The 25,944-nt window shown below is 40.2% G+C and overlaps 1 protein-coding gene across 6 annotated transcripts; it reads right to left on the minus strand.

Annotated features, from left to right (window-relative positions):
- Positions 1 to 10,256: 10,256 nt before the first annotated feature.
- GHITM (growth hormone inducible transmembrane protein) lies at positions 10,257 to 25,160 on the minus strand. 6 transcript variants are annotated; one of them, XM_045399972.3, is made up of 10 exons: positions 24,995 to 25,160; positions 23,344 to 23,419; positions 23,047 to 23,214; positions 20,964 to 21,063; positions 19,591 to 19,702; positions 18,726 to 18,867; positions 14,552 to 14,660; positions 13,143 to 13,331; positions 12,500 to 12,671; positions 10,257 to 11,158 (listed from the first exon to the last, which is right to left on the minus strand). In XM_045399972.3, exons 3-10 carry the CDS (start codon positions 23,173 to 23,175, stop codon positions 11,074 to 11,076), a joined length of 1,038 nt encoding a protein of 345 aa, XP_045255907.2. In that variant the 5' UTR covers positions 23,176 to 23,214; positions 23,344 to 23,419; positions 24,995 to 25,160; the 3' UTR covers positions 10,257 to 11,073. The 6 variants fall into 6 exon arrangements, with proteins under 6 accessions (XP_045255907.2, XP_045255905.2, XP_073857759.1 ...); XM_045399970.3 differs by having other exon boundaries at positions 24,958 to 25,160; XM_074001658.1 differs by having other exon boundaries at positions 24,827 to 25,160.
- Positions 25,161 to 25,944: the final 784 nt, after the last annotated feature.

The following is a 25,944-nucleotide window of genomic DNA, read 5'->3' on the forward strand; positions in this document are numbered from 1 at the left end:
GACCCCCATTTACATGATCAACCGAATCATACAGTTACAAGCTGTCTTAAAAATAATCACTAATAAAACCGGCAGAGCCTTGACTATTCTGGCCTGGCAAGAAACTCAGATGAGAAGTGCTATCTATCAAAATAGATTAGCTCTCGACTACTTGCTAGGAGCTGAAGGAGGGGTCTGTAGGAAATTTAACCTTACTAATTGGTGCCTACACATAGATAATCAAGGGCAAGTAGTTGAAGACATGGTTAGAGATATGACAAAACTGGCACATGTGCCCATGCAAGTGTGACATAGATTTGATCCTATGGCTATGTTTAGAAAATGGTTCCCAGCGGTAGGAGGATTTAAAACTCTTATAATAAGAGTTATAATAGTAATAGGAACTTACTTACTGCTCCCTTGTTTGCTACCTGTACTTCTTCGAATGATAAAAAGCTTGATCGCTACCTTAGTTCACCAAAATGCTTCAGCACAAGTGTACTATATGAATCACTATGGATCTGTCTTGCAAGAAGACATGGGTAGTGAAAATGAAAGTGGGAACTCCCACTAATAAAATGATTGAGAGTCTCAAAAGGGGGGAATAAGGGAGGAGACCACCCCTCATATTGTCTTATGCCGAATTTCTGCCTCCAAAGAAAGAAGTAAAAACTAAAAGGCAGAAATGAAATCCACAGGCAGACAGCCCAGTGCCGCACCCCTGACCTAATCAGTTATGTTATCTATAGATTACAGACATTTTATAGAAATGCACTGTGAAAATCCCTATCTTGTTTTGTTCCCATCTAATTAAAGATGCGTGCACCCCCAAGTCATGTAACCCCTGCTTGCTCAATCAATCATGACCCTCTCACACACACCCCCTTAGAGTTGTGAGCCCTTAAAAGGGACAGGAATTACTCACTCGGGGAGCTTGGCTCTTGAGACAAGAGTCTTGCTGATGCCCCTGGTCAAAAAAAACCCTTCCTCCTTTAACTAGGTGTCTGAGGAGTTTTGTCTGCCACTCGTCCTGCTACAGTTTCACGTCTCCCTGTACCCTGGGTTGATCTGTCCACGACAGCATTGGTGGTAGGGCTACCCTGCCTCACTATGGCAGCAGCTAGCAGGCCTGCAGGCTCCTCCACAGGGAATGTGCTGAAATGTCATGATGTCCACTATGCCACAAAGATGACACTAGAAGGCAATGTCTTTCATTCTCCGATGGCCACTCTAGGTTGGTGTTGAAGCATGTGTGAAACCAGACCCTGGGCCCTTGATGGGCATACCCCCTTCATGTTTGGCCTTGCTCTCTCTCTCTCTCTCTGGAGTTTCTGTCTTTTGCCCCCAACCCTTCATACCCAGTCCAAGTTTCAGCCTAAAGTGGGGGACTCAGGACCCTTGTATTTGGTGTCTTTCTACCTCCCCCACACTTGCTTAAAAAGCACAGGCTCCACAGCCACACGATCCATGCTCTAACCAGCGCTATCCTATGTTTTAGCTGTGTGACCAGCACAAGTTGCTCAACTTCTCTGTGCCTTTGTTATTTTGAATGTAAAATAGTAGATGCAGCTGTAGAGGAACAGATTCACTGGATGAGAGTGTAATGTTAAACGTGCCATGCAATATGAACATAATTTTTTATTATTTTAGGTGGCCAATTTTCAGAAGTGGGGTACATAGCTTTCCCTTCCTTTCTCAATTTTTCTTACCCCCCCCATGTTTATTATAATTGAGTATTACAATAGTTAAGGATAAAAGGCTTTTACTTTTTTGAGACAGGGTCTCCTCTTACTATGTTGCTCATGCTGCAGTACTGTGCCTATTCACGGGTGCAATAACAGTGCCCTGCAGCCTCAAACTTGTAAACCAAAAGTAAATTCTAAGCCCCACCCCCAACCAATGGAGTGGACTCCTCTTCTGGGCCAAGGGCATTCTAAAGTAAACCTGAAACACTAGTTCAGGCATGATGGGAATGGGTGGGAAGACAGGCCTCGTTACCCGTCCTCCCTTTGGAATTCAGGCACAGTCGACCAGCGTTAACATTAAAATAGAGACCTGAAGACTGACAAGACTCTTTGTAGCAATATGACAGCTAGCAGGCCCTGAAAAAAATACGTATTTTACCCCCAAAATGTATTTCTTTGACATATTCTGAAATGGCCCTGCAAATCTGTCTCTTGAGGGGAAAATCAACATTCCATAGAATTGATTTTCATCCTTTTCCAGGTCTTTTTCCTGATCCAGGAGAAAATTAACTAAGAGTCTAGTACCCAGTCTGATAAGAAGCATTTATAATCTATTCTCTCTGAAGCCTGCTACCTGGAGGCTTCATCTGCATAAGAAGAACCTTGGTCTCCACAACCTCTTATCTTAACCCACACAATCCCTTCAATTGATTCTAGATCTTTAGATAAACTTTCAACCAAATTGCTATTCAGAAAATCTTTGAATCCACCTAAGACCTGGAAGCCCCCCGCCCTTCGAGTTGTCCCACCTTTCTGTACTGAACCAATATACATCTTACCTGCATTCATTGAAGTCTTATGTCTCCCTAAAATGTACAAAACCAAGCTATAGTCCAACCACCTTGAGCACATGTTCTCACAATCTCCTGAGTTCTGTCATGGGTCATGGTCATGCATATTTGGCTTAGAATAAATCTCTTCAAATATTTTACAGAGTTGAACTCTTTTCATCAGCAAACTCTTGGGCTCAAGTGATCCTCCCACCTTAGCTTCCCAGGCAGCTGGAACTATAAGAACATGCCATCGTACCTGACTACGGAAAAAAGACTTTAGAACACTCAATTAACAAGGCCATTCTGACCCTGAAATTCTAGTGAAATTGAACTTAACACTGATCCAAAATGTAATACTTTTTCCCAGGATTTTTTTTTTTTAACTTCTGGATCTTTTTGGTTAACCTTGTAACCACTGGCTTAGATTTCCAGTTTCTGCAGAATTCTCATTATTTAATTTATAATATGATAATGAAGTTTATTTTTAAAATTATTTTTTGATAAATTATAATAATGTATTATTATGGCAGACACAGTGATGTTATATGTACACAGTGTGGAATCATGGAATCAAACTAATTACCATATCCATCACCTTAAATACACATCATTTATAACATCTCCTCATTCCCTGCCACCCACCAGCCCCTGGTAACCACCATTCTACTCTCCGCTTCTATGAGTTTTAGATCCCATATGGAAATGAAAACGTGCATTGTCTTTCTGTACCTGGCTTATTTCTCTTAACATAAAGTCCTCCAGGTTCATCCTTGTTGCTAGTAACAGAATTTCATTCTTTTTAAAGGCATTTTTTTGAGTGGCATTCCATTGTGTATATATAGCACATTTTCCTTATCCATCTGTTAATGGACAGTTAGCTTGATTCCATATCTTGGCTATCATGAATAGTGTTGTGATAGTTTATATGTATATATGTGATAAATACAGATATCTCTTCGAGATACTGATTTCATTCCCCTAGAATATATAGCCAGTGGTGGGACTGCTGATCTTCCTTCCTTTTTCAACAGCAATCTGTCTCCAAAAAATACCCCACCTCCAAAAAGTACCCCACCTCCCACTTGTGCTCAAGGATAGCTGATACTGCTTTAATGGGGAACGACTATTTTTCTTGCCACAATTTGAGGCAAAGGAAGCACACACACTGAAATTTAGGTCCAAAGGACTGATCCTAAGCCCATATCCAAGTGCAGATTTTGACAGAGAAAGGTGAGAGGACAAATAGAGCAAGTGCGGGAGGAACTCGGGCAGGAGGGAGGGAGGTTGTGTAGAAAGGAGAATTAGCAGCGCCAAAGCTTTCCTCTTTTGCCAGTGCTTAGAGCTGGAAAACTGCAGGTAGGGCTGGAATGGATCCTGTTTGTTGGCGTCTGTTCTGCACTTTGCAATTTGACAGCAGGCTTCCCAGCAGACATGTGTCACCTTGCCTCAGCATTTTCACCCCCACACCTAGCACTCCCAGGAAAGGGCAGGGATGTGGGAGGTGCAGCCAGGGCCATGTACTCTGGGGGTAAACTTCAACCTCACAGAAGGAGCCAGGCTAGGAGGACGCTGAAGGCCCTGGGTTCAGTTCCGCAGGGTGGAGAGACTCTCTGCTTTCCTGGGCCTTTCCACTAGTTCCAAGGTCTGGAAAGCTCCTCGTAAAGTGTTTCCATAATTTTCATTTTCTCTCCATTTGTACTTTGCCTTAAAAAAAAATTACTTAAGGGCAGCTATAATATACTTAAAAAGATACCAAAAGCCCCATTTTCTTATCAAATGCCCATTTTTTTTCTGCCACTCAGAATTAACAACAGTGAAAGTCATATCATAATTTCCCCAACTTCTTTTTAAATAACTGTTCTATTTAAATGAGGAAGGCAATCATGCTTGCATCTTCTGAGAAACAGTGTAGTTAAGGGTGGCGTCATTTGATTGTCACGCAGCAGAGTCCTGGAGGACATTTTATAGCTTTTCAAGAATACCCACATTTTTGTCAAGGTCTTGCAGGCACAGAAGGTTGGGTTCTCTGCAAAGGAGGTCAGGAACTCCCCATGATGCTACACATGCGAGCTGAGCCAGACATTCCCCTTTTCACAAAGTACCAACCTTTCTGAGCTGGCATGTGTGGACTCAGATGTCTTGATATGCAGTCCTTGTATTTGCCTCCTTCCTCTGAACTCCTGTGGCAATTAGTCTGAATAAACCTTTTGTAGTTTCCGGATAATGATTTTATAATTACCTTGAGTCACTGAAGTGTGTTGCTATTTCTTATCATTTAACTACTCTTGTACTACTTTAGAGTGTCTAATAAATGTTGATTTAATCTCTTAAAACAGTGGCTTCTAATGATTAACATTCCCCACCCACAGTAAAGGCTTCTGCCTTCAGCACTGCCTTCTCTTCACTAGAATTAGATCCCTCCTGGCAACTGCCCACTCCCACTGCTCATTGAATGCTGTCTTCTAGAATGATGGGTTTCCAGCCATTCATCCTTGTGTTTCCCCACAGCTGGTGCCAAGAGTTCATTCCCTCAAGGTGTACCAAATGGAATGAACCTATTAAATCCCTCACTCTACTCACTAACAGATCACATCAAACCAGTAACGTGCCCTCTCTTAACGTCCATTTATATTCCTGTTTGGGAGTCATTCTGTGTTGCTGACCTCAGTCCGTTCAACCTGCATACTTAAAAGTACATAACTGGGCCTTCTCTCTTCCTCCCCCCATGCCACTATGTGAGGACACAGCAAGAAGGCTACCATCTACAAGCTAGAAAGTGATCCTTGACTGAGTGTGGTGGCTCACGCCTGTAATGCCAGCACTTCGGTCTCAGAAAAAAAAACAGTGATCCTTCACCAAATACAGAACATGCTGGCACCTTGGACTTGGATTTCAAGCCTCTAGAACTGTAAGAAAATAAATTTTTGTTGTTTAAGCTTATAATTAAAAAAAAAAAAAAAAGAAAGAAACCTTCAAAAAAGTACATAACTGGGTGGGGTCAGCTTGTTTGTACTTCAGAAGATCCCCTCTGAATCATAAGTAATAATTAGTTACTGAGGTCATTTATCAAAAGACAATGCTTTAGATACCTGTTCTTACGGGACAGTGAAGTATTAGAAAATCATGGGAAAAAGAAAACCACCCAAGAATTTTTTCCATTTTAAAATGCCACTGACTTTAAGACATTCTAGTTTTGAAAAAAAAAAAATCCTGAAATAGAATATGCACTTCAGAAGTGAAATGCAAAAAAATGCTGTATCTTAGAAATGAGATAATACAACTACTAAGCAAATAAAATAAACCTGTAGCATTCCTCCAATGAGATGGCCATGGGCCTGTTTTCTCTGTTGACTGTGTAAACACTCTGGACACATAGGTGAGAAAATCCACGTCAGCCATATGGAGGGTTAACTTGGAGGAATGATGGCCCACTGACACCACACCTGTGGGTCATCATGCCGCTTTTACAAAATTGCCCAGTGGAAAGCATAAATTGAAGGTTTAAAAACTACTAAACTTGTGTATACGGTTGTGAGGGAAAATGTCCATTCAGTCCTGCCAGAACACATTAATTTTATCTGAGTGTAGCCACAGGGATCCCCGCACTTCTATCTGTATCCAGTGAGGCTGCAACAACCTCATCATCCATCAAGCTCTCTATGGAAGGTGGAAGGCTGAGGGAAGTCCCCTGAGGAAGAAGACTGACATTGCACTGGGTGACTCTGATGCAAGGTGCAAACGAGGCGGAATAGGATGCTGAGGCTGAGGGGAAGAGCTTGTGCAAGGCCTCCCCTCATGCTAACTGGGCAGCAGCCCATGAGATGCGGGTGAGAATGGTCCTTATGATTCTTCTCCCCAACCAGTCTTCCATTTAGGTTCATTTTTGCTCCGGCAAAAACACTCTCTTCACGGTTCTCAAATGTTAATGAATGTTCACCATCCATCTTCCTGAACCGCTTCAAAAAGAATCTTACTTTAAAGGCGCAAAGTCCTCAAGGTCGTAGCTTTCTAATCTATTCCTGAAAAATCGTTTCCATTTTGTGCTAGTTAAAAATGGAATGCATTTAAGGAAGGATTTCATGTTACTGATTAAATTGACCTTAAAAAAGGGTTTGATTTGTAGCTCGGAGTGGACTGGGCAATACAACAAAGGACTATTTTGTACCCTAAGAAATAGATGTGAGGAAGGCACGATGATTTCCATTATCCTTCACTGAGGTCAATTTTTTTCACAAAAAACTAAAATGTTCACGTTCTATTTCCTTTAATTTACTCAGAATATTGATTCCCAAGATTTTAAAAGTGACTTACAATTTAATAGAACCTCAACCTATTTAATTTACATAGTGCTTCTGTGATTCTCAAACAAAATTTTACTTTTTCAACTTTTACTTTGGATTCATGGAATACCTCTGCAGGTTGTTACCTGTGTATATTGCGTGATGCTGAGGTTTGGAGTACCGATGATCTCATCACCGAGATACCGAGCACAGTGTCCAATAATTTTTCAACCCTTGCCCTACTCCTTCCTCTAGGAATCCCCAGTGTCTACTGCTGCCATCTTTATGTCCATGTTTAGCTCCCATTTGTGAGAATAGGAGGCATTTGGCTTTTTGTTCCTGGGTTAATTTGTTGTTTGTAATAGGATAATGGCCTCCAGCTAACTCACAGACAAGCTGGCTTTCTTTCATATGGCTGTGTCAAACACGGTTTTAGATCTATCATCTTCCCGGCATAATTGGTTAGGGAGTTTGTCTGATTCTTCTTCCCAGCCATATGACCTTGTGCAAAAATCAAACTTTGGGCAAAGAGTTCAATTCAAACATCAGCTATTACTAGTGTAGCTGGGCCATCCTACCCCAATGGAATTATACAAGAATTGGGTTATCACTCAGTTTCAGTACCTTTAACCTGGACACATCCTACCCAGATACAATTTCAAGGGAAACATGCCTACCCGTCTTCCTAGTTTTTTTTTTTTTTTTGCCCAGCAGGAGTGCAGTGGCACAATCGCAGCTCACCACAGCTTCAAACTGCTAGGCTTAAGCAATCCTCCTCGGTAGCTGGGACTTCAGGCATGCGCCACTGCATCCCGCTAATTTTAAAATTTCTTGTAGAGATGGGTTTGTTGTGCAGATTGGTCTTGAACTCCTGGGATCAAGCAATCCTCCTGCCTCAGCCTCCCAAAGCATTGGGATTATAGGCATGAGCCACCACGCCTGGAGGTTTTAACGTGTCAGGCAAAGCACACACCCGCAGCAAGTGGAAATCCAGCTTCAAGACAATTTCCATTTCTTACCATCTTTTTCCACTTTGTCCATCTCTCCCTGCAACCCTCCTCCATCAATCATCCATTTTATAAAATGCCCATACTACCTTTTTCTATGTGCTTTACCTACTCTTACTCTCAAAAATTTCCTCCTGGGTCATCTTAGAAACTTATTATTCAGTCTGCATTTCATTTTGCTTACCTTTCTGTGACACTCATCCAATGGCCTATGGCCGTGTTTACACGGATTTGATATGCTTTAGAAGGCAATTACTTTTATTCATCATTGCCTCCCCTGGGCCCAGCTAGCATGGCACCTGTTACATAAAAAATTCATGTTTTCTGACTGTTCAGTAGATACCATTTTAAGCAACAACTCAAAGGGCCTTTTTCTTGGGATTATTTTAAAACGTTTCATTTATCCTTTAGTATTTCAGATGATGTCAAAAAATGAAAAATGGACATTTTCCTTTTTTACCTAAAGCCTATCCCTTTGCAGGTCATTACTCTTTGCTGTGAATGAGAAATAAAAAACCAAAACTGCTCTGTGGTATGTTAACAAGAGCCAAGAAACTAGTGATTGTTTTTCTATTGCCATTTTACAAATGACCACATTTTATATATCAGCTTACCTCTTATATGTTATTTATTTTTTTGGAGACGGAGTCTTGCTCTGTTGCCATGCTGGAGGGCAGTGGCACCATCTTGGCTCACAGCAACCTCCGCCTCCTCAGTTCAAGCGGTTCTCCTGCCTCAGCCTCCTGATACCTGGACTATAGGCGCACGCCACCACGCCCAGCTAATTTTTGTATTTTTAGTAGAGACGGGGTTTCACCATGTTGGCCAGGATGGTCTCCATCTCTTGATCTCATGATCCACCTGCCTCGGCCTCCCAAAGTGCTGGGATTACAGGCGTGAGCCACCGCACCCGGCCACCTTTTATATGTTATTTTACATAGTCTTCATTGGCTTAGCAAAGTCAGAAGTCCAATAACATAATGTCATTAACAACAACAACAACCACCAACCCAGGATAGGGGCAGTGGCTCAAGCCAGTAAAGCCAGCACTTAGGAAGGCCAAGGTGAGTGGATTGTTTGAGCCCAATTCGAGACCAAACTGAACCCCTCTACTAAAAAAAAAAAAGTAAAACAGTAAAAAACCCTTGGTTTTCTAGATAAACTGCCTGATACCATCACTGAAATTGTATCATTTTGTGTGTGAGTGATATTAATTTAAAAAAGACATAAACTTTGGGTTCTAAAAGGTGACTTAAAGAAAACAAGGCACTTTAAGATCATACTGATATGGGTATCAGGATGGGGTGGAGAAAAATAGAAAATTGGCATTTACATTTTTACTAATAAAAAAAAGAGCATCAATAGCTAAGACTTATGTAATGCTTACTAAGTGCCTGCACATTTAACCGTAACCCTATAAGACAGGTTCCAATATATTCATTTTACAGGAGAGGAAACTGGGCACACAGAGGTTAAGTAATTTGCCCAAGGTCACATAAGAAATGAGTTGGGATTCAAATAGAGGTAGTCTAGCTACAAGTATCATGTACTTACCACATTGCACTATACTACACTGGCAAGAAACTAAGTTGCTTTCTTGAACACATCCCTATTCAAATGGCATGCATATGATTCACTAGGAAAAATAAGACCCATCACCACCTGCCTGAAACCTTTGTTTCAGAAATAAGCATCCTACGTACTTGGAGATGATTATTACTTCTGGATTACTGTAATAAATATTTGTCAAAAATAGCAATCATCTCAGTCATCATACAGACTTCTTTTCCTTCATTAAAGACAAAAATAGGCCGGGCGCGGTGGCTCAAGCCTGTAATCCCAGCACTTTGGGAGGCCGAGGCGGGTGGATCACGAGGTGAGGAGATTGAGACCATCCTGGCTAACATGGTGAAACCCCGTCTCTACTAAAAATACAAAAAACTAGCCGGGCGTGGTGGCGGGCGCCTGTAGTCCCAGCTACTCGGAGGCTGAGGCAGGAGAATGGCGTGAACCTGGGAGGCGGAGCTTGCAGTGAGCCGAGATCGCGCCACTGCACTCCAGCCTGGGTGACACAGCGCGAGACTCCGTCTCAAAAAAAAAAAAAAAAAAAGACAAAAATAACTCTTCTGTATCAAAAAACTTACGAATGTCTCAAGAAAGTAATGGTGTAGCAGTGTAAGAGAAGTAAAATTCTGCTAGGGGAAACTAATGAAGAATTTCCCTCATTAAGCTTTTGGGTTGATATATTTCATTAAGACAGAATTAGTTCTGTGTGCTTTGCTTTTTAGTGCTTAGTCTTAGAAGGAATGCAAGAAACCAAAAGTCTTAGGAGAAAAACTGCTTTCATAATTTCAAGTGTAAGCCACAAACAGGCTTTTCTATAAAGGCTTCAAAGCTTGAAGAGATGACAAAAGCAAGCTGTATTCAATTAGACAGTTCAATAAATATGCAAAAATAAAAAACACTTAGCAATCATGAGTATACTATTTGTATTCTGGAAAAAGCAACATACTTCATGCTTTGAATATTTTCTCTCGAGAATAGCTTTAAAGTTATTTCCTTTCGTAACATTCAAAAGTAAAACACACATATATAATTCCATCAAGGATTCTCTGTATGATTAACATTCTGTACTTTCCTAACAAGTCAAACATGACCACATCTGTATTGGAAAGACAGCACTGAGAAGCAACAGCAGGAGAATGCATCATCTGTGTCTGTTTCAGGATTAACAGTTTTGTTAAGTTCAGCAGATGAATGTAACAATGATCATTTGTTTCCAAATACCCAGGTGTTTCTTACTGGCTCCTCACTAATCAAAAAAAAAAAAAAAAAAAAAAAGACTGCAGGTGACTCCTTCTCTCTGGTCCCTTTACCAAAGCTCCAAATCACTTATGACATTAATTACAATATTCTGCACTCCAAAAACTATGCAAACACAGGTTTGCTAAATTTTACCTACTTAGCAAACCTACTAAATTTTAAAGCAGAAAACACTTACATTCTCATGATACAAACTTTAGTTTTCACATTCACTACAACGTTTTAAAATCACTCAAACATGAGAATTGAAAATGTGTGTGCTTATTTGGGAGTCGATTACTGCATTTATTCTCCAGAAAAAAAAGCAGACCTGAGGCATCACATTACTGGAACATTTAAACATGACGACATGTTCTTATCTTCTAAACTTCAATGAAAGCTGCTTGTACAAACTATTTAATGCATATCTGCCCCATTAAACAAGCAAGATGTTTGATGTAGCAGAGAAGCCAGACGCTGAGTCACTTCATTTCTTTCTGTTGCTTCCAGTTGCTAGCATAGTTGCAACTCGTATAAATATATTCAATGTATCCATGTAGATATTCAGCATCCTAGAAAAGAAAATTATGCCCATTACATATGATGCAATTCTAATAGCGATGATGAATTCTTAATATACAAAAGAAAAAAAGCAATACTATTTGTCTTAGTGATATAAAATGGAAATTAAAAATAAGATGTTTAACTGCCAACTAATGAAATCCTAGACCAGAAAATAGTTAAGGTCTTCCTTTTGGCAGACTCATCTTTTAAATGTTAAAGAGCAGTTTAAAAAAAATCATTATTTTGTTCTCTGACACTCTGCATATATCAACTTGCAAAGAAAACTAGGTGGCAGACAATGAAATAATCAAAACAAGACCAAAGAAACACTTTTATTAAAACCTGTTAGACACAAGTCTGGCATTTTTTAATATAAAAGACCCACTTCACCCCCTAAAGAAAACTTCCACAGATCTGTAAGCTTTATAGCAACTTTTTTACATTAAGTTTTATTTTTAGATAAAGAAAATCAAATTACTTTTAAAAAAATGTGACAGACACAATGAAACTGACTCAAGAAAATTGTTTAAATAAAATAACCTACTTTGGTAGACTCCAAGAAAAAAAAAACCATAACAACAATGCCAATTAAAGTTGCCTATCTCTGAAACTAGAATCTTTATACTGAAGAGTTTCTAATTTCTAGAAGTATAAAATAGGCTTTTCTATTAAAAATTGCAAGTCAATTATATACCTTTTCCAATAAATAATACTTGACTAATACATTTCTTCAGTTTTAAAGTCTGCAAAATACACTAACAAAATTAACTAACCAATAAGAGCACGTTATTTATTGTACCCTGAGGCTGGCTCACAAAAATAGACAAAATATTCTGATAATAGAATGCACTAAGTTGCAATATAATCAGAGGTTTTTTGGATAGTTTACTAAACAGAACAGACCAAACTGCAACAAAAAATAGGAAATCTGACAAAGCCATTGGTGTGGTTTAAGCTGTGACCCTCCTCCGCCCCCACAACAAAATATGATGAAATCCTAAGCCCCGGTACACAGGTAGAGCACGATGTGAAGATGGAGGCAGAGACTGAATGATCCATCTACAAGCCAAGGAATGTCAAGGACTGCCAGCAGTAACAAGAAGCTGAGAGGCAGGGAACAGATTTTCCCTCAGGGCCCTCAGAAGTACAACCCTGCTAACACCTTGAGTTTAGATTTCTGGCCTCCAGAACTACAAGAGAATCAAGTTTTGTTTTAAGCCACCTAGTTTGCGATACTTTGTTAACAGTATCCCTAGAAAACTAATACGGCCATAAAACAAAACAGATCAAATACACACAAGCATCCTTATGTGACAGAGTAACAGTGTTAAGTAAAAAGCATTACTTACGAGTTAATGGGATCATATTTTTGAACTCCATACGCTGGTGACACTTCTGCACGCTTGATTACTTTCTGGGTATCATACAAGAGGAACATGCTGAAAAGAACTAATCCACCATACATTGCCACTGAGTAAAGAGTGGCACCAGCCACAGTGGTAGGTGGAAGAAACATAGATCCTGAAATCAAAATGCAAAAACAATTAAGATTTTTTTAAAAAAGGATTTCGAATAACTGAGTTTATGATTTATATTACTTAAAAAAAATCTCCTTGGTATACTGTGCAGGTAAGACGACATCTGGGTATACGTACTGTCTAATCTTATTTATATTAGTTCAAAATCCATGATACTCATTCCTCCAATGAGCCACTTGCCCATTTCACAGGAAGGTTCTTGCATCGCACCAGAACAATATTCATGTTCTCCAGACCAACTTTCCCATTTTAGATGTATTTGGTAAAGCCAGTAATAATGGTTGACCATGTTGCCATGATTTTTATATGATGCCAATAGTAAAATCCAGTCAAATTAGCATCAATCTTTAAAAGAACTTTTAAAATAAATGACTCGGTCAATTAGGATATTGGAGTATTTCAGGTTACAAGAAACTATGCACCAAGAATTAAGTGTTAAAACATAGCAGCTTACCCAGTGAGGACACAAAGACGAGACCCAGGCCCACTCCCAGGGGTGCACCCATATTCAGAAACTTTTCACTGGGGGCACACATGGCCACAGTGGAGAGGCCTCCCACAATGCCAGCTGTGTACCATGCAGCTCTGATGAGAAGAGGACCCCCTAATATTGTCAGAGGAGCCACCACTGCACCCATCACACCTGGAGAAAGAGCAAGTGCTCATTAAGTATTTACTAAATAACAAGCAAAAGGAAAATATCACTTCTAACATGCCACTTTATATTATACCTTACTGTTTAAGCACTATGATTCAAAAAGTTCTGCCTTTTAGATGATACTACCCCCACCAAATTCTACAACCCAAACTGGTGACTACTCAAATTCTGTATCACAACATTAACACTATTCCTAATCAATCACACTCACAAGCAAACACTAATCTACTTATTTAATAACCATCAAATTCCATGCAGCTATTTGAATCTGATCTTACCACTAGTTTCTACAACATTCATATAATTCAGATAAAGAAGCTTAAAACAAGTAACTCAAGGTCAATCCTACTACTATCAAAAGCGAAAAGCACACGATGATAAACTTAAAGTGTGGGAACTTCTAAGACAGACACTGCTGTTGCTTTACATAATAAGAATTGCTAATAGCTTATAAATAATTTTAGTTGTCAGATATTTATAAATAATTTCATAAAAATTACAGTAAAAATTTTACCAATAATTTAACCAAGGTAAAGGAACTCCTTAACTGAAAAAAATCTTAGATAATGCATTATTTCAGTGTTAAGCAGAATAAGTTACCTTTTACTTAAATGCAGTTTACCTCACAGACTAGGCACGAAGCTATCTTTATACTGAATTTTCAATACTAAAGAGTAACATTTTTAGATCAAGCTGTATGGTTAATAAGGTATACTATCTCATAATGATGAATAATTTAAAAATACTTTTTGCTCTAGGCAAAACAGTGGGTGAAATTTCTACACAGAACACTTCTATTAGGACTCCTCTCAGTTTTTTGTATTTTGCAGCAACATTGTTAGCACAACTTTCTCTATCCTCAGTTTTTAATTTTTCTAAATATACCAGACAAAAACAACTCTCAAATGATGCGTACTAGATATAAAGCCCTCCTGGTATTGAACAAAACACACAGAAGTCAATCTCTGCATATATTAGACTGTCAAAAGACACCAAGTTTCGTATTGAAGATGTCCATGGTCTTAGGAGCAAAATCAACCTTTCGAAGCAAAGGTCTGGCAAAAAGGCAGCCAGTAATGACTGAAGAAAATTGTGTTTTCTAAACATGAGGTTTAAATTCCATGTAGGTCATTTACAATTGGGAAGAGCCACCTAAAAAAGGTAGTAGTCAAGGTTGTCTCATAACAATTTAAAACAGAACATACCAGAATGTAGCAACCAGGCAAGATGTTTTGGGCCTGGGCTCTGGTCATATGGTATTGATTGTACCAGCATTCCAGCTCCAATCATGGCTGCAAAGGTCACACCAATTGTCTGAAAGACAAGTACTATTAAGAAAAACTGATCCTTATATGAAAACAAAGCAGAAACCCACAGGTTTGAAGTCCAATTAGTTATTTCTAATACATTAGTTGTAAAAATGTTAAAGATAATAAATCAAAGCTTAAAGTCAGGTGTGGTGGCTCATGCCTGCAATCCCAGCACTTTGGGAGGCTGGGGCGGATGGATCACCTGAGGTCAGGAGTTCGAGACCAGCCTGGCTAACAAGGTGAAATCCCGTCTCTACTAAAAATACAAAAATTAGCCAGGTGCAGTGGTGCATGCCTGTAGTCCCAGCTACTTGGAAGGCTGAGGCAGGAAAATCACTTGAACCGGGGAGGTGGAGGTTACAATGAGCCAAGATCGTGCCACTGCACTCTAGCCTGGGCAACAGAGCGAGACTCCATCTCAAAAAAAAAAAAAAAAAAAAATCAAAGCTTTTATTTTTCTGCCACATTAAAAGCTCTGGGTTTATTTCACAGTTTTGGCTAAGTTAGCATGAGTGCCCCCTACTGCCATATATGAGGTTTTGCAGACAGCTTCAAATGCATGACTTAAGCTTGGACTGGTATCACATCTTTTAACAATTTTATTCTTGTTGGGCAGAGGTGAAACAAAAACCCGTTAGGGATCCCAAGATAATTAACTCTTAATTAAAAAATATATTTTTGTATAGCACAAATAGGATTTCTTTAAAATCAGTCAAGCTTACAAATTAATTTAAAAAAAGAAAATATATATAGCACATAGCTTTGAACTCCATATCTGCTAAATGAAGACTTGAAAAATAGAAAGTAGATATCACAGCACATGGAAAAGAAAAATGAGAAATAAGATTCTATACTTCTACCCTTCCAGGTTTATGGTTAATTTGGTCCTCATTCCTTTTCTTTGCCTATCTTAGATTTCCAGTGTTATAATATTTAAATATTCCTTGTGTATGACAAGAAATGTACTAATATGTAATGGAAAAAAGACAGTGCTCATCTTCAAGAAATTTAAATCAGAGATTGCAAACCTGTAGCCCTTGGAATCAGGCCACAGATGTTTTGTTTGGCAAACTATGTAAAAAAAAAAAAAAAAAAAAAAACCCATGGTGAATGGTTTTAGTTGAGAAGGCTACTCTAGATGTCAGTAACCTCTAGATGTCAACAATCTCCTGTGTGACACACCAGGCCTCCTCACTCACCTGTATCATCTGTCTCACCCATGAACATCAAATATTCAACCTCTAATATAAAGTACAGGTAAACAAAACAGTTGGTTTTGCCAAGAATGGGAAAATCTTAACACAAAAAAGCATACTGAGCTGGGTGCGGCGGTATGTGCCTGTAGTGTCAGTTACTTGTGAAGCTGAGGTGAGAGGATCACTTGAGCCCAGGAATTCGAGCCAAGCCTAGGCAAACATAGAGACCTAGTCTATTTTTTAAAAACATTAAAGAGAAAAGAAAAGCATATCAAGCTCCACTCCACCATTTTCTTTTTTTTTTTTTTTTTTTTTTTTTTTTTTTTTTTTTTTTTTTTTTGAGACGGAGTCTCGCTCTGTCACCCAGGCTGGAGTGCAGTGGCCGGATCTCAGCTCACTGCAAGCTCCGCCTCCCGGGTTCACGCCATTCTCCTGCCTCAGCCTCCCGAGTAGCTGGGACTACAGGCGCCTGCCACCTCGCCCGGCTAAGTTTTTGTATTTTTAGTAGAAACGGGGTTTCACTGTGTTAGCCAGGATGGTCTCGATCTCCTGACCTCGTGATCCGCCCGTCTCGGCCTCCCAAAGTGCTGGGATTACAGGCTTGAGCCACCGCGCCCGGCCACTCCACCATTTTCTAATGAGAAATAATTACTACAAACTATTTCACACATACTCTGTGGGCAGCACTTTTGGGATATTTACTGCAATTAAATTTGTTAAAGATCTTTTATCATCTAGTCTCACTCCAAACTCTTCATTCCAACCACACTGAACTGGCAGGGCTGCCAACATGCCCCAAAGTTTCAGCCTCCTTAATTCAGTCCATCATGCCTAAGAATACCTCCTTCCATATCTGGTCGACTTACTGAAGTATTGTCTCATCATCTCAAAAGCTTTTTCTAGTAGGTACCCTGGTTACCCAGGAGCAAGATCAGATACCTCTCGTCAGAAGCACTTAGGACAAACTTTGACATTATCTGCATGTCTATGTGTGTATTTGTATATATATGTCTGTCACACCCAAAAGGTTACATCTTCATCTCTGTAACACTTGTCTTTGGCTTTCCCGAGTATTTTCTGTATTACTAACAGTGGAAGAGGGTAATCTTTTGTCCAGAAGGGACTGGGATATGGCCCAAACACAAAACTTCTTTGAAGCCTCATTTTAGAACCTAAAATTTTAGGTAAATATTGCCATGTTTATTACAAAAGTATTGTTTTAAATTATTTGCTTTTGATTAAAACTGACATCCCCAGTGAGAACATTATCGGCCTTTGTGAACCTCTGGGCTGGGAGATTGATGGCATCTATGTGAAAAGCATCATCCTAAAAATACATAAATGTCTAAATGGCTATGCTACTGTTAACAGCTATCCTTTAGTAAAGTATAATACAGTGAAAATATTATGGCTTTTGGTCCCTAGGTGGGGAATCAGTGTTACATGAACTCTCCCAACTCTCCTTCCCCTCCAGTCTCACACTCTGCTCTAGTTCAGGTGCTTATCATCCCTCGTTTCAGATCTTACAAAGGCACAGCTGGTACAGCTGCTCCACGTCCCTTCCACATTGGTTCTAAAAACTCAAATATAAATCACGCTTTTGTTGTTCCAGTATCTCCAATGGCCTCCGACTGCTTAGGTTCTCTCCTCAGCTTGACAATCATACCCTTTCTAACCATATCTTCTTCAACATCCAGACCCCAAACACTTGAACTTCCCTCTAATGGGATTGCAAGTCACCTCTAAAATTAGGTTTTCCTACCTCCTCTTCGCTTAAACTGGTAAAATTGGACTGCCCTTGTCTACTTAAATTTTTTTTAAAAATTTTTAAAACTTTGTATTTATTTAAAAATTACCAACAGTGTCTCACTACATTGCCCAGGTTGGTCTCAAATTCCTAGGCTCAAGCAATCTTCCTGCCTCAGCCTCCCAGAATGCTGGGATTACAGGTGTGAGCCACTACACTTGGCCCTCTTGTCTACTCTAAAATAAATGAAACATGTTAGCCTTCAACAACCCTGATTAAATAAACGTCTCCTTCATGGACCTTGCCTAACTGTTCAAGACAGAAACTCTCGACTGACTTTGCACTTTCTTACTGCATATTTGTGCCACTTATTCTACCAAATAGCAGAATAGGGCACACATATTCAAATTCTCGTATCTAGCAAAATAACAAGGGCTCTAGAGAAACTCATTAAATATAAAAATCTTCTATAAGGTCAAGAATCTTAGGAATAGTAGCAGCAGCACTATTCTACCCTTAACTGCAGAAAATGCCTAGGTTTTTGTACTGGGCATTTCCGTCTGACTTCTAAGATGATTTTGCATTTGCTTTTTTTTTTTTTAGTAAACTGCTATAAATTAGAGGCTGTTTGCTATCTGCTGCTAGACAAGAACATTGTCCCTGTAAGTTTTATTTCTAACTCCTCCGGTATTATTAGAATACATGTTTAATAAAGAATAATAGCTGACCTACCCAGAATGAACTTCCTACTTTATCTCGGCTGCACTAATACAGGCTGAGTATCCCTCATCAGAAATGCTTGGGACCAGAAGTGTTTCAGACTTCAGATTTCAGACTATTTATCATTATACTTCATTGTTGTTAGGGTTCAGGATCCCTAATCCAAAAACCCAAAATGTGAAGTGCTACAATTTTCTTTGAGCATCATGTTGGCACCACAAATGTTTTAGATTTTGGAGCATTTCTGGATTTTAAATTAGGGATGCTCAACCTGTAATTCATACATTATTTGAACAAAAACTTGTTCAATACAGTATTCTTTCCATTTAATACCCCCTTCCCTCCAATGTTTTATCTAATCTTTTGATCTTCAGATGAAAAAGGAAAACAAAAACAGCTGACTTACCACCAAAGAGCCTCTCATCATGAAGTTCATGAGAACAGGCGTTCTGCTTATTGCTATGGCAGACAAAGCTGTTAAACCAACACTCCCTGCTAAGTACATATAGGTGGAATGAATTCTATCCTTCACATACTGAGGCCAAATTCTGTAAGAAACATGACATGATTAATTTATAAAATTACAGATTTGATTTCTGGTTGAGTCATATATTAGGTGGGCGACCTCGTGATAAATCATTTTCTACTTTAAATTTTATTCACTTCATTTATCATGGAAATAATCATGAAATTATGCATACCTGAGAATTACTATAAGGATTAAATGAGATAAAACATACAAGCACATATAAAAAACAACATATTTTTGGCTGGGTGCAGTGGCTCACACCTGTAACCCCAGCACTTTGGGAGGCCGAAGTGGGTGGATCACCAGAGGTCAGGAGATCGAGACCACCCTGGCCAACATGGTGAAACCCCATCTCTAAAGACACAAAAAATAGCTGGGCGTGGCAGCGGGCACCTGTAGTCCCAGCTACTCAGGAGCCTGCCTGAACCTGGGAGGCAGAAATTGCAGTGAGCTGAGATCGCACCACAACAAACAAACAAACAAACAAACAAAAAAACCAAACAACAACAACAACGTATTTTCTCCTTACTTAAATACATATAACCTTGCTAAAAGATTTTTATTTAGATTTGAATAAATAAATGTCAAACAAGCAAGAAGAGATTCTTTATTTATGTGTATACACAAAGACTGGACACAAAACATTCCAAAGTGACTAAAGATAGGAATGAAAAGAAAACCGGAATTTTTGTTTTGAGGTTGGAGTTGTTTAGGAACAATTTACTTAAAACAATTTACTTACACAGCCTTTTCAATAGCTCCAATCTCATTAGACAGTCCCAACCCATAGTAGCACAATGCTCCAAGACCAACAGCAGCCCCTCCAGCAACAAACCATCTTCCCATCTGATCAACTGCAGAACACAGAAGGAAATGCAGGTTAGTACTGGCACATCTGGACAAAGCCTTTAAAATATTTATGAAGGGAATCAAATAATGTATCATATTTAATAACAGCCATAATCAGTGCATATGGGGCACAGAAACTGCCTCAATGTTAGGTAACCAGTAGAAAAAAAACACTCCTGAAACAAAGGTATAAAAATCATTACCAAAAAGAAAGAATCAGACTTGGTGAATCTTCAACCTCACTCCAACAATATTTGAGGGGGCAGTATGTCTGTAGATGTGGAGCTACTTCTGTGACACACACTATTTTACTAATAAGAGGCTGAAGTATATTCACATGACATTCATGGAAAGTAAAAAATGAGAAGGAAATGTTAACAGTCATACCACACTGCCTGGTATTAACACAAATGATGCTTTACATGGAAATCAAGAAAAAACAGAAAGAAAATATAATCAGTGTTTATGCAGCAGAATCAAATGAGAGGAGGCTCCTGTTTTAGGGTACTGACAGACAACTAACTTATCAACTCTAACTCAACAGAGGTATTCATAAAGTGCATCTTATTCTTTTAGTCTAATTCGTTTACTAAGAATATTTTACCAGGCTGTCACTACATAATTTGCATGATTTGGTCTCTAGGGTCAAATCAGAAAGAAATGACCTGAAGGATACTGATTAGGGCTCTCTCCCATTGTAAAGACATTTTGTAAGATTATTAAGGAGCAGTGGTATTCTTTGAATAGCTTTAGGATGATTAACAATCTAGTTTCTGAACTTGCGAAGCTGATATCCAAACTGAACCAAGCTGGCAATACGTTAAAGTACTGCCTCCTGAGGCCCTATGTGAGCAGTCAGTTAAAGGACTCTTCTTGGACAGCTAGGCTTTTACTAACATCTATGTGTTGGCGATTTATTCCTAATCTGAAACATAAACAAATATTATATGCTTGAATGAGGATTCTACACACTTAAAATGAACTTTCTCAACAGACTATACCTTTTGGACTATGGCATATTAATAATCCTTTTCTTTAAAAAAAGGGAAAGAAAAATTTCCACTGGAATAAGTATGACTGACAACCACTGAATCCAGTGCAAAGTACCAAACTTTGCTGGATTGTCAGATATCAGAATAATGATGTGGTCTTCCCAGAAAATGCACAAATACACACACAAATACACATATGTTTTTAGGAAGTTGTTCATGGACCTCTTAAAACATATCCATAGATTCTAGGTTAAAAAATAAGACAGCCACCTACTTTTAAATATTTTTTCCATCGATGGTTCAAATGCTGCCTCTTTGAGTTCTTGACCAGTTCTCCCACGCCGCATCCCAATTCTTGTTTTGGTGGCATATTCCTGACACACACATGCAAACAAAGACATGGACCACCCACATGAAAACAGACATCAGTAAAATAAAATGCAAGATCTCTTTACATTAGAAAACTCTAGTTAAAGAAAGTTGGTACTTTCTATATACGTAACTTCACTATGAAAATTTATTAGCCAACTTAAAAAACTAAATGTAAAACTAAATAAGTAAATGTATACCTTTCCTGGGCTCCACCTTTGGTAGTAATTCATTATATTCTTCTTAGTTTCAATTTCAGAAAAACTGTTTCTTTTAAAAGCTATAGATTTACATACCTAGAATTATTTATTTTAAATCCTAACCAAATATCAAGATGAGAATCTATTAGCATTTTTAAGAAATGCATTCTATAAGCATTATTAGCTATATTTCGTCATCTGGGATATGCACTCAAGAAAGGCATCTTTCCTTAACACAAAGCCAAGAGGAAGAAAGACTACTACCTCCATTTTGGCTCTTTTTCAACAGCGGAACAGTTAATTTAAAAGAGAAAAAGTCTCCTTCTAGCTTCTGTATATTGTCCTCATTACCTCACTTTAAACCTTATAATTTGAATGCTAGAACATAAATCTATTATAAAGATGGGTTTCTTTCTAATATGGGGGGAAAAAAGAAAGATCAGACTGTTACTATGTCTATATAGAAAGTAGTAGACATAAGAGACTCCATTTTGTTCTGCATTTGAGATGCTGTTAATCTGTGACCCTACCCCCAACCTTGTCCTTGCAAGAGACATGTGCTGTGGTGACTCAAGGTCAAGGTTTAATGGATTTTGGGCTGTGCAGGATGTGCCTTGTTAAACAAGTGCCTGAAGGCAGCTTGCTGGTTAAAAGTCATCACCATTCTCTTAATCTCAAGTACCCAGGGACACGCACACTGCCAAAGGTTGCAGGGACCTCTGCCTAGGAAAGCTAGGTATTGTCCAAGGTTTCTCCCCATGTGATAGTCTGAAATACGGCCTCGTGGGAAGGGAAAGACCTGATCGTCCCCCAGCCTGACACCCGTGAAGGGTCTGTGCTGAGGAGGACTAGTACAAGAGGAAAGAAGGCCTCTTGGCAGTTGTTGGCAGTTGAGATAGAGAAAAGCATCTGTCTCCTGCCCGTCCTTGGGCAATGGAACATCTTGGTGTAAAATCCGATTATATGCTGTTTACTGAGATAGGAGAAAACCGCCTTAGGGCAAAAGGTGGGACTTGCTGGTGCAATGCTGCTAAAAGGTTCATGGAGATGTTTGCATATGCATATCAAGGCAGAGCAGTTTCCTTTAAACTTATTCATGTCACAGAGAACTTTATTCATGTCTTACTGCTGATTTTCTCCTTACAATGATCCTATTATCCTACCACTCCCTTATCTTTAAGATGGTAAAGATAATTATCAATAAATACTAGGGAACTCAGAGACCAGTGCCGGAGTGGGTCCTCTGTATGCTGAGTGCCGGTCCCCTGGGCCCATTTTTTCTTTCTCTATACTTTGTCTCTGTGTCTCATTTCTTTTCTCAAGTCTCTCGTTCCACCTAACGAGAAATGCCCACAGGTGTGGAGGGGTAGGCCATCCCTTCATCTAATCTGACAGAGATTATCAATCTAAATAAGAGATAATTTCTTCAATAATTTATTAAGCTATTGGCCAACTGGTAATATCCCTGGGTTCTTAAACTTCTGACTATGTGCTCCAGGATCTCCGTTACACCACATAACTCTCAATCCCTCACAATGTACTCTAAATTTTCTAAATGAGAAACTCCAGAAGCTGTAAGCAAAAGCAAAGTTACAGAAATTCATTTTCTTTTTCATATGGGATAAGGAGGGACCAGAATGATACAAACTAATGGGGAGAAAGAGCTGACAGGGATATTATCAGGGCCAATTGACGTATAACACACTAAAGGCAGCAGCCACACTCTGCCAAAAAGAAAGGGCACAAATGGAAAAAGCAGCAATATAAAAAAATTCAGATTATCTTTACCCTGCTGGGTGTTAACAGCCATTGATTCTTCGTGATGGAATTCTTCACAACAGGGGAGGCCTTGGTGAAAGCTGGGTGGAAAACCCTAGAAGGTAGTGTCCGGAGACACACAAGCCTTGCAGCCAACATGGTGGTGGTGCACCAGGTCTACCAAGCAGATCTGAAATGCTAGTAAAAAAAGGCAAAAACAACAAAAAGAACATAAACAAAACAATCCACTAACCAATAAAGAGAAGGACATATGAGAGTCAGAGTCAAGAAGGAACAATTTTTTAGTAGAAAAGGAAATACAGCCACCTTTTTAATTTTCAGCGATGAATTCTTTGCCCAATCATCCCTTGGTAATGCAAGAAACCCATCCCAGAGAACACAGCTGAGGATGGAGGAACAAATTAGGTTTAAGTCCCAGTTTGACCAATAATAAAATAGATGATTTCAAAAATTATGTGTTAACACAGAATGGCTGTTAACTGGATGTGATTACACCCGGGTCTATGATGGCTTTTACAAATGTAGTTTTGGCTTAAGATTCATACCAGTATCCAGTGGGAAAATTTAAAAGAATCTACATAACGTTTGGTCAGAGAAATAGTGTCATCTAAAGAGACATGAATAGCTCTTCTGCATTACAAAGCTAAAAGATATTAAAAGAAGCCAACTATATGAATTTCAGCTAATCATACCAAATAATACTTTCCTTCAACATAAGATATAAAAATATTCTAAGTTAACCTATTCTATATGTCCTACTATAATGCGTAAAGGACATTTAGTCTTTCAAAGTAAAATCGGTTACCAACTAGGTTTCCCTTACATTAGACTCCCTCAATGGTGTCTTCAAAAGAAAAGCATGCTAAAAACTGGATTATCTTAGCTCCAGGGCACATTATACTAGATGGGTGGTCAACCAGAAGTCAGCGGATAGTGTTTCTGTAATGCTACAGTGAGGTGACTATGATAGGTCAGAATGAAATGACAAGTGCAAACCAACTGGGGCTACCAGCACATCTCCGCCAATGATTTGTAGTGAATTTCAGGCAAGTGATATTCTTCTGGGTCCATTTCCCCATCTGTAACATAACGATTCCCAGTGTTCAGACTACAGCGTTGACCCTTGGACTACCTGCTTGAAAGTGACGCGGACGCATCTTAAAATGTAGGCTCCTGCGTCTTTCTTTGCTCCTAATGATTCTAGCTCTAGGAATAGGACCAAGGATATGTGTTTTAACGAACACTCCAAAAGCTAAGAACTATTGTTTTAAGATACCCGAGCGTCCTCCGAGCTCTGCAACTGAACTGAAGGATCTTAATACTCGGCACCTGGCCTTTGGGAAAACACCCAGCGCTTTTGGAACTTTCGTGCCATTACATCATCTCAACCTATGGCTGTCCTGTATCTTTCTCAGTACTCAGTCCACTGGGGGGGCCGAAGAGGTCCAGCTCAGAGTGACCTCCATGTGGCCTAACAGCACAGAGTGGGAATTCCACTTCTGACACGTTAGAATTGACCTTGTGAGGGGTGTGGATCTCTAAGACTCAGATGTCTGTCTTTGCTACAAAATGGGGAAAATACTACCGACCCTAATCCAAGGGCTTATGCCTCCGTGAGCATTGGATGAGTTTGGGTGCCTGGTCCCCGAGAAAGTTCACCCAGCCCGCTAGATTCGGATGAGAACCTGGCAGCAAACCTCCACGTCAACCCACAACACCTCTGTCCGCGCCCCAGGTGCCGCTACCAGCGCAGCGGCTGTACGGCCTGGCCGCAAGGATGACTCAGCACCTTGTTGCCCCGCGACAGAAGCACAGCTAGAATAGCCCTTGCGCGCCTGAGCAGGACCTTGTGGCCGCCGCCCTCTCCACTGGGTCACCCACAGGACTGCGACCCCAACGCGCAGGCCGGCCCTGACGCACCCAGCAGCACCGCTGCTACCAGCCCTTCCCTCCGCACCCAGCGGTCCCGTGAGGGCGGCTGTCAGGAGCACCGGGGATCCCGGGCGCCCGCCAGCCAGCCGGAGCATTACCTTGGTCCCCAGTCACCTTCGCTGCGTAGTTTCCCTTCCGGGCTCCCAGCACGCTCCTTACGGTCTGAAAGCGCACAGTTCCGCCAGCGCACTGCATGACGCAACATCGAGAGGAGGTAAATAGTACGAGTAGCCAATCACTGGCAGGCCTCTGTCGGAAACGCGGGCACAGTGGGGGAGGAGGGGTTCCGGGTTACGAGGCGGGGTTCCAAATTGGTGGGGCGGGGCCAGTTGAGGATTGTTGCAGGGAACGTCATAATCAGCGTCCATTTTGCGTGTGGGCATGGGAGTCGTCTGGGCCATCTTTGTTCTGGGCAGCGGAGGTCTCTTTTGCTTTTGTTTTAGCCTTTTCACTCGCCGCAGATATAAGAATTATGTAAAAATTGAAAGAAAGTAATGTTAGAGTTAAAAATTATTCCGTTTGGCGGATGAGGTCAGGAGATCGAGACCATCCTGGCTAACCCCTTGAAACCCTGTCTCTACTAAAAAATATATAAAAAAAAAAAAACTAGCCGGGCGAGGTGGCGGGCGCCTGCAGTCCCAGCTACTCGGGAGGCTGAGGCAGGAGAATGGCGTAAACCTGGGAGGCGGAGCTTGCAGTGAGCTGAGATCCGGCCACTGCACTCCAGCCTGGGTGACAGAGCGAGACTCCGTCTGTAATCCCAGCATTTTGGGAGGCCGAGACGGGCGGATCACGAGGTCAGGAGATCGAGACCATCCTGGCTAACACGGTGAAACCCCGTCTCTACTAAAAAAATACAAAAAACTAGCCCGGCGAGGTGGTGGGCGCCTGTAGTCCCAGCTACTCGGGAGGCTGAGGCAGGAGAATGGCGTGAACCCGGGAGGCGGAGCTTGCAGTGACCTGAGATCCGGCCAC

The sequence above is a fragment of the Macaca fascicularis genome, chromosome 9 (assembly GCF_037993035.2).
Source record: "Macaca fascicularis isolate 582-1 chromosome 9, T2T-MFA8v1.1".
NCBI classification, from domain to species: Eukaryota; Metazoa; Chordata; class Mammalia; order Primates; family Cercopithecidae; genus Macaca; species Macaca fascicularis.

Coding starts and splice junctions, on each gene's coding strand:
- GHITM (XM_005565275.5), bottom strand. CDS start 23,175: ATGTTGGCTGCAAGGCTTGTGTGTCTCCGGACACTACCTTCTAGGGTT. Junction 18,868..19,590: donor GGAGCTATTGAAAAGGCTGT/GTAAGTAAATTG, acceptor TGTTTCTTACAG/AATTTGGCCTCAGTATGTGA. Junction 13,332..14,551: donor TGCCTGGTTGCTACATTCTG/GTATGTTCTGTT, acceptor CTCTTTCTCCAG/GTGTGATGGGTGCAGTGGTG.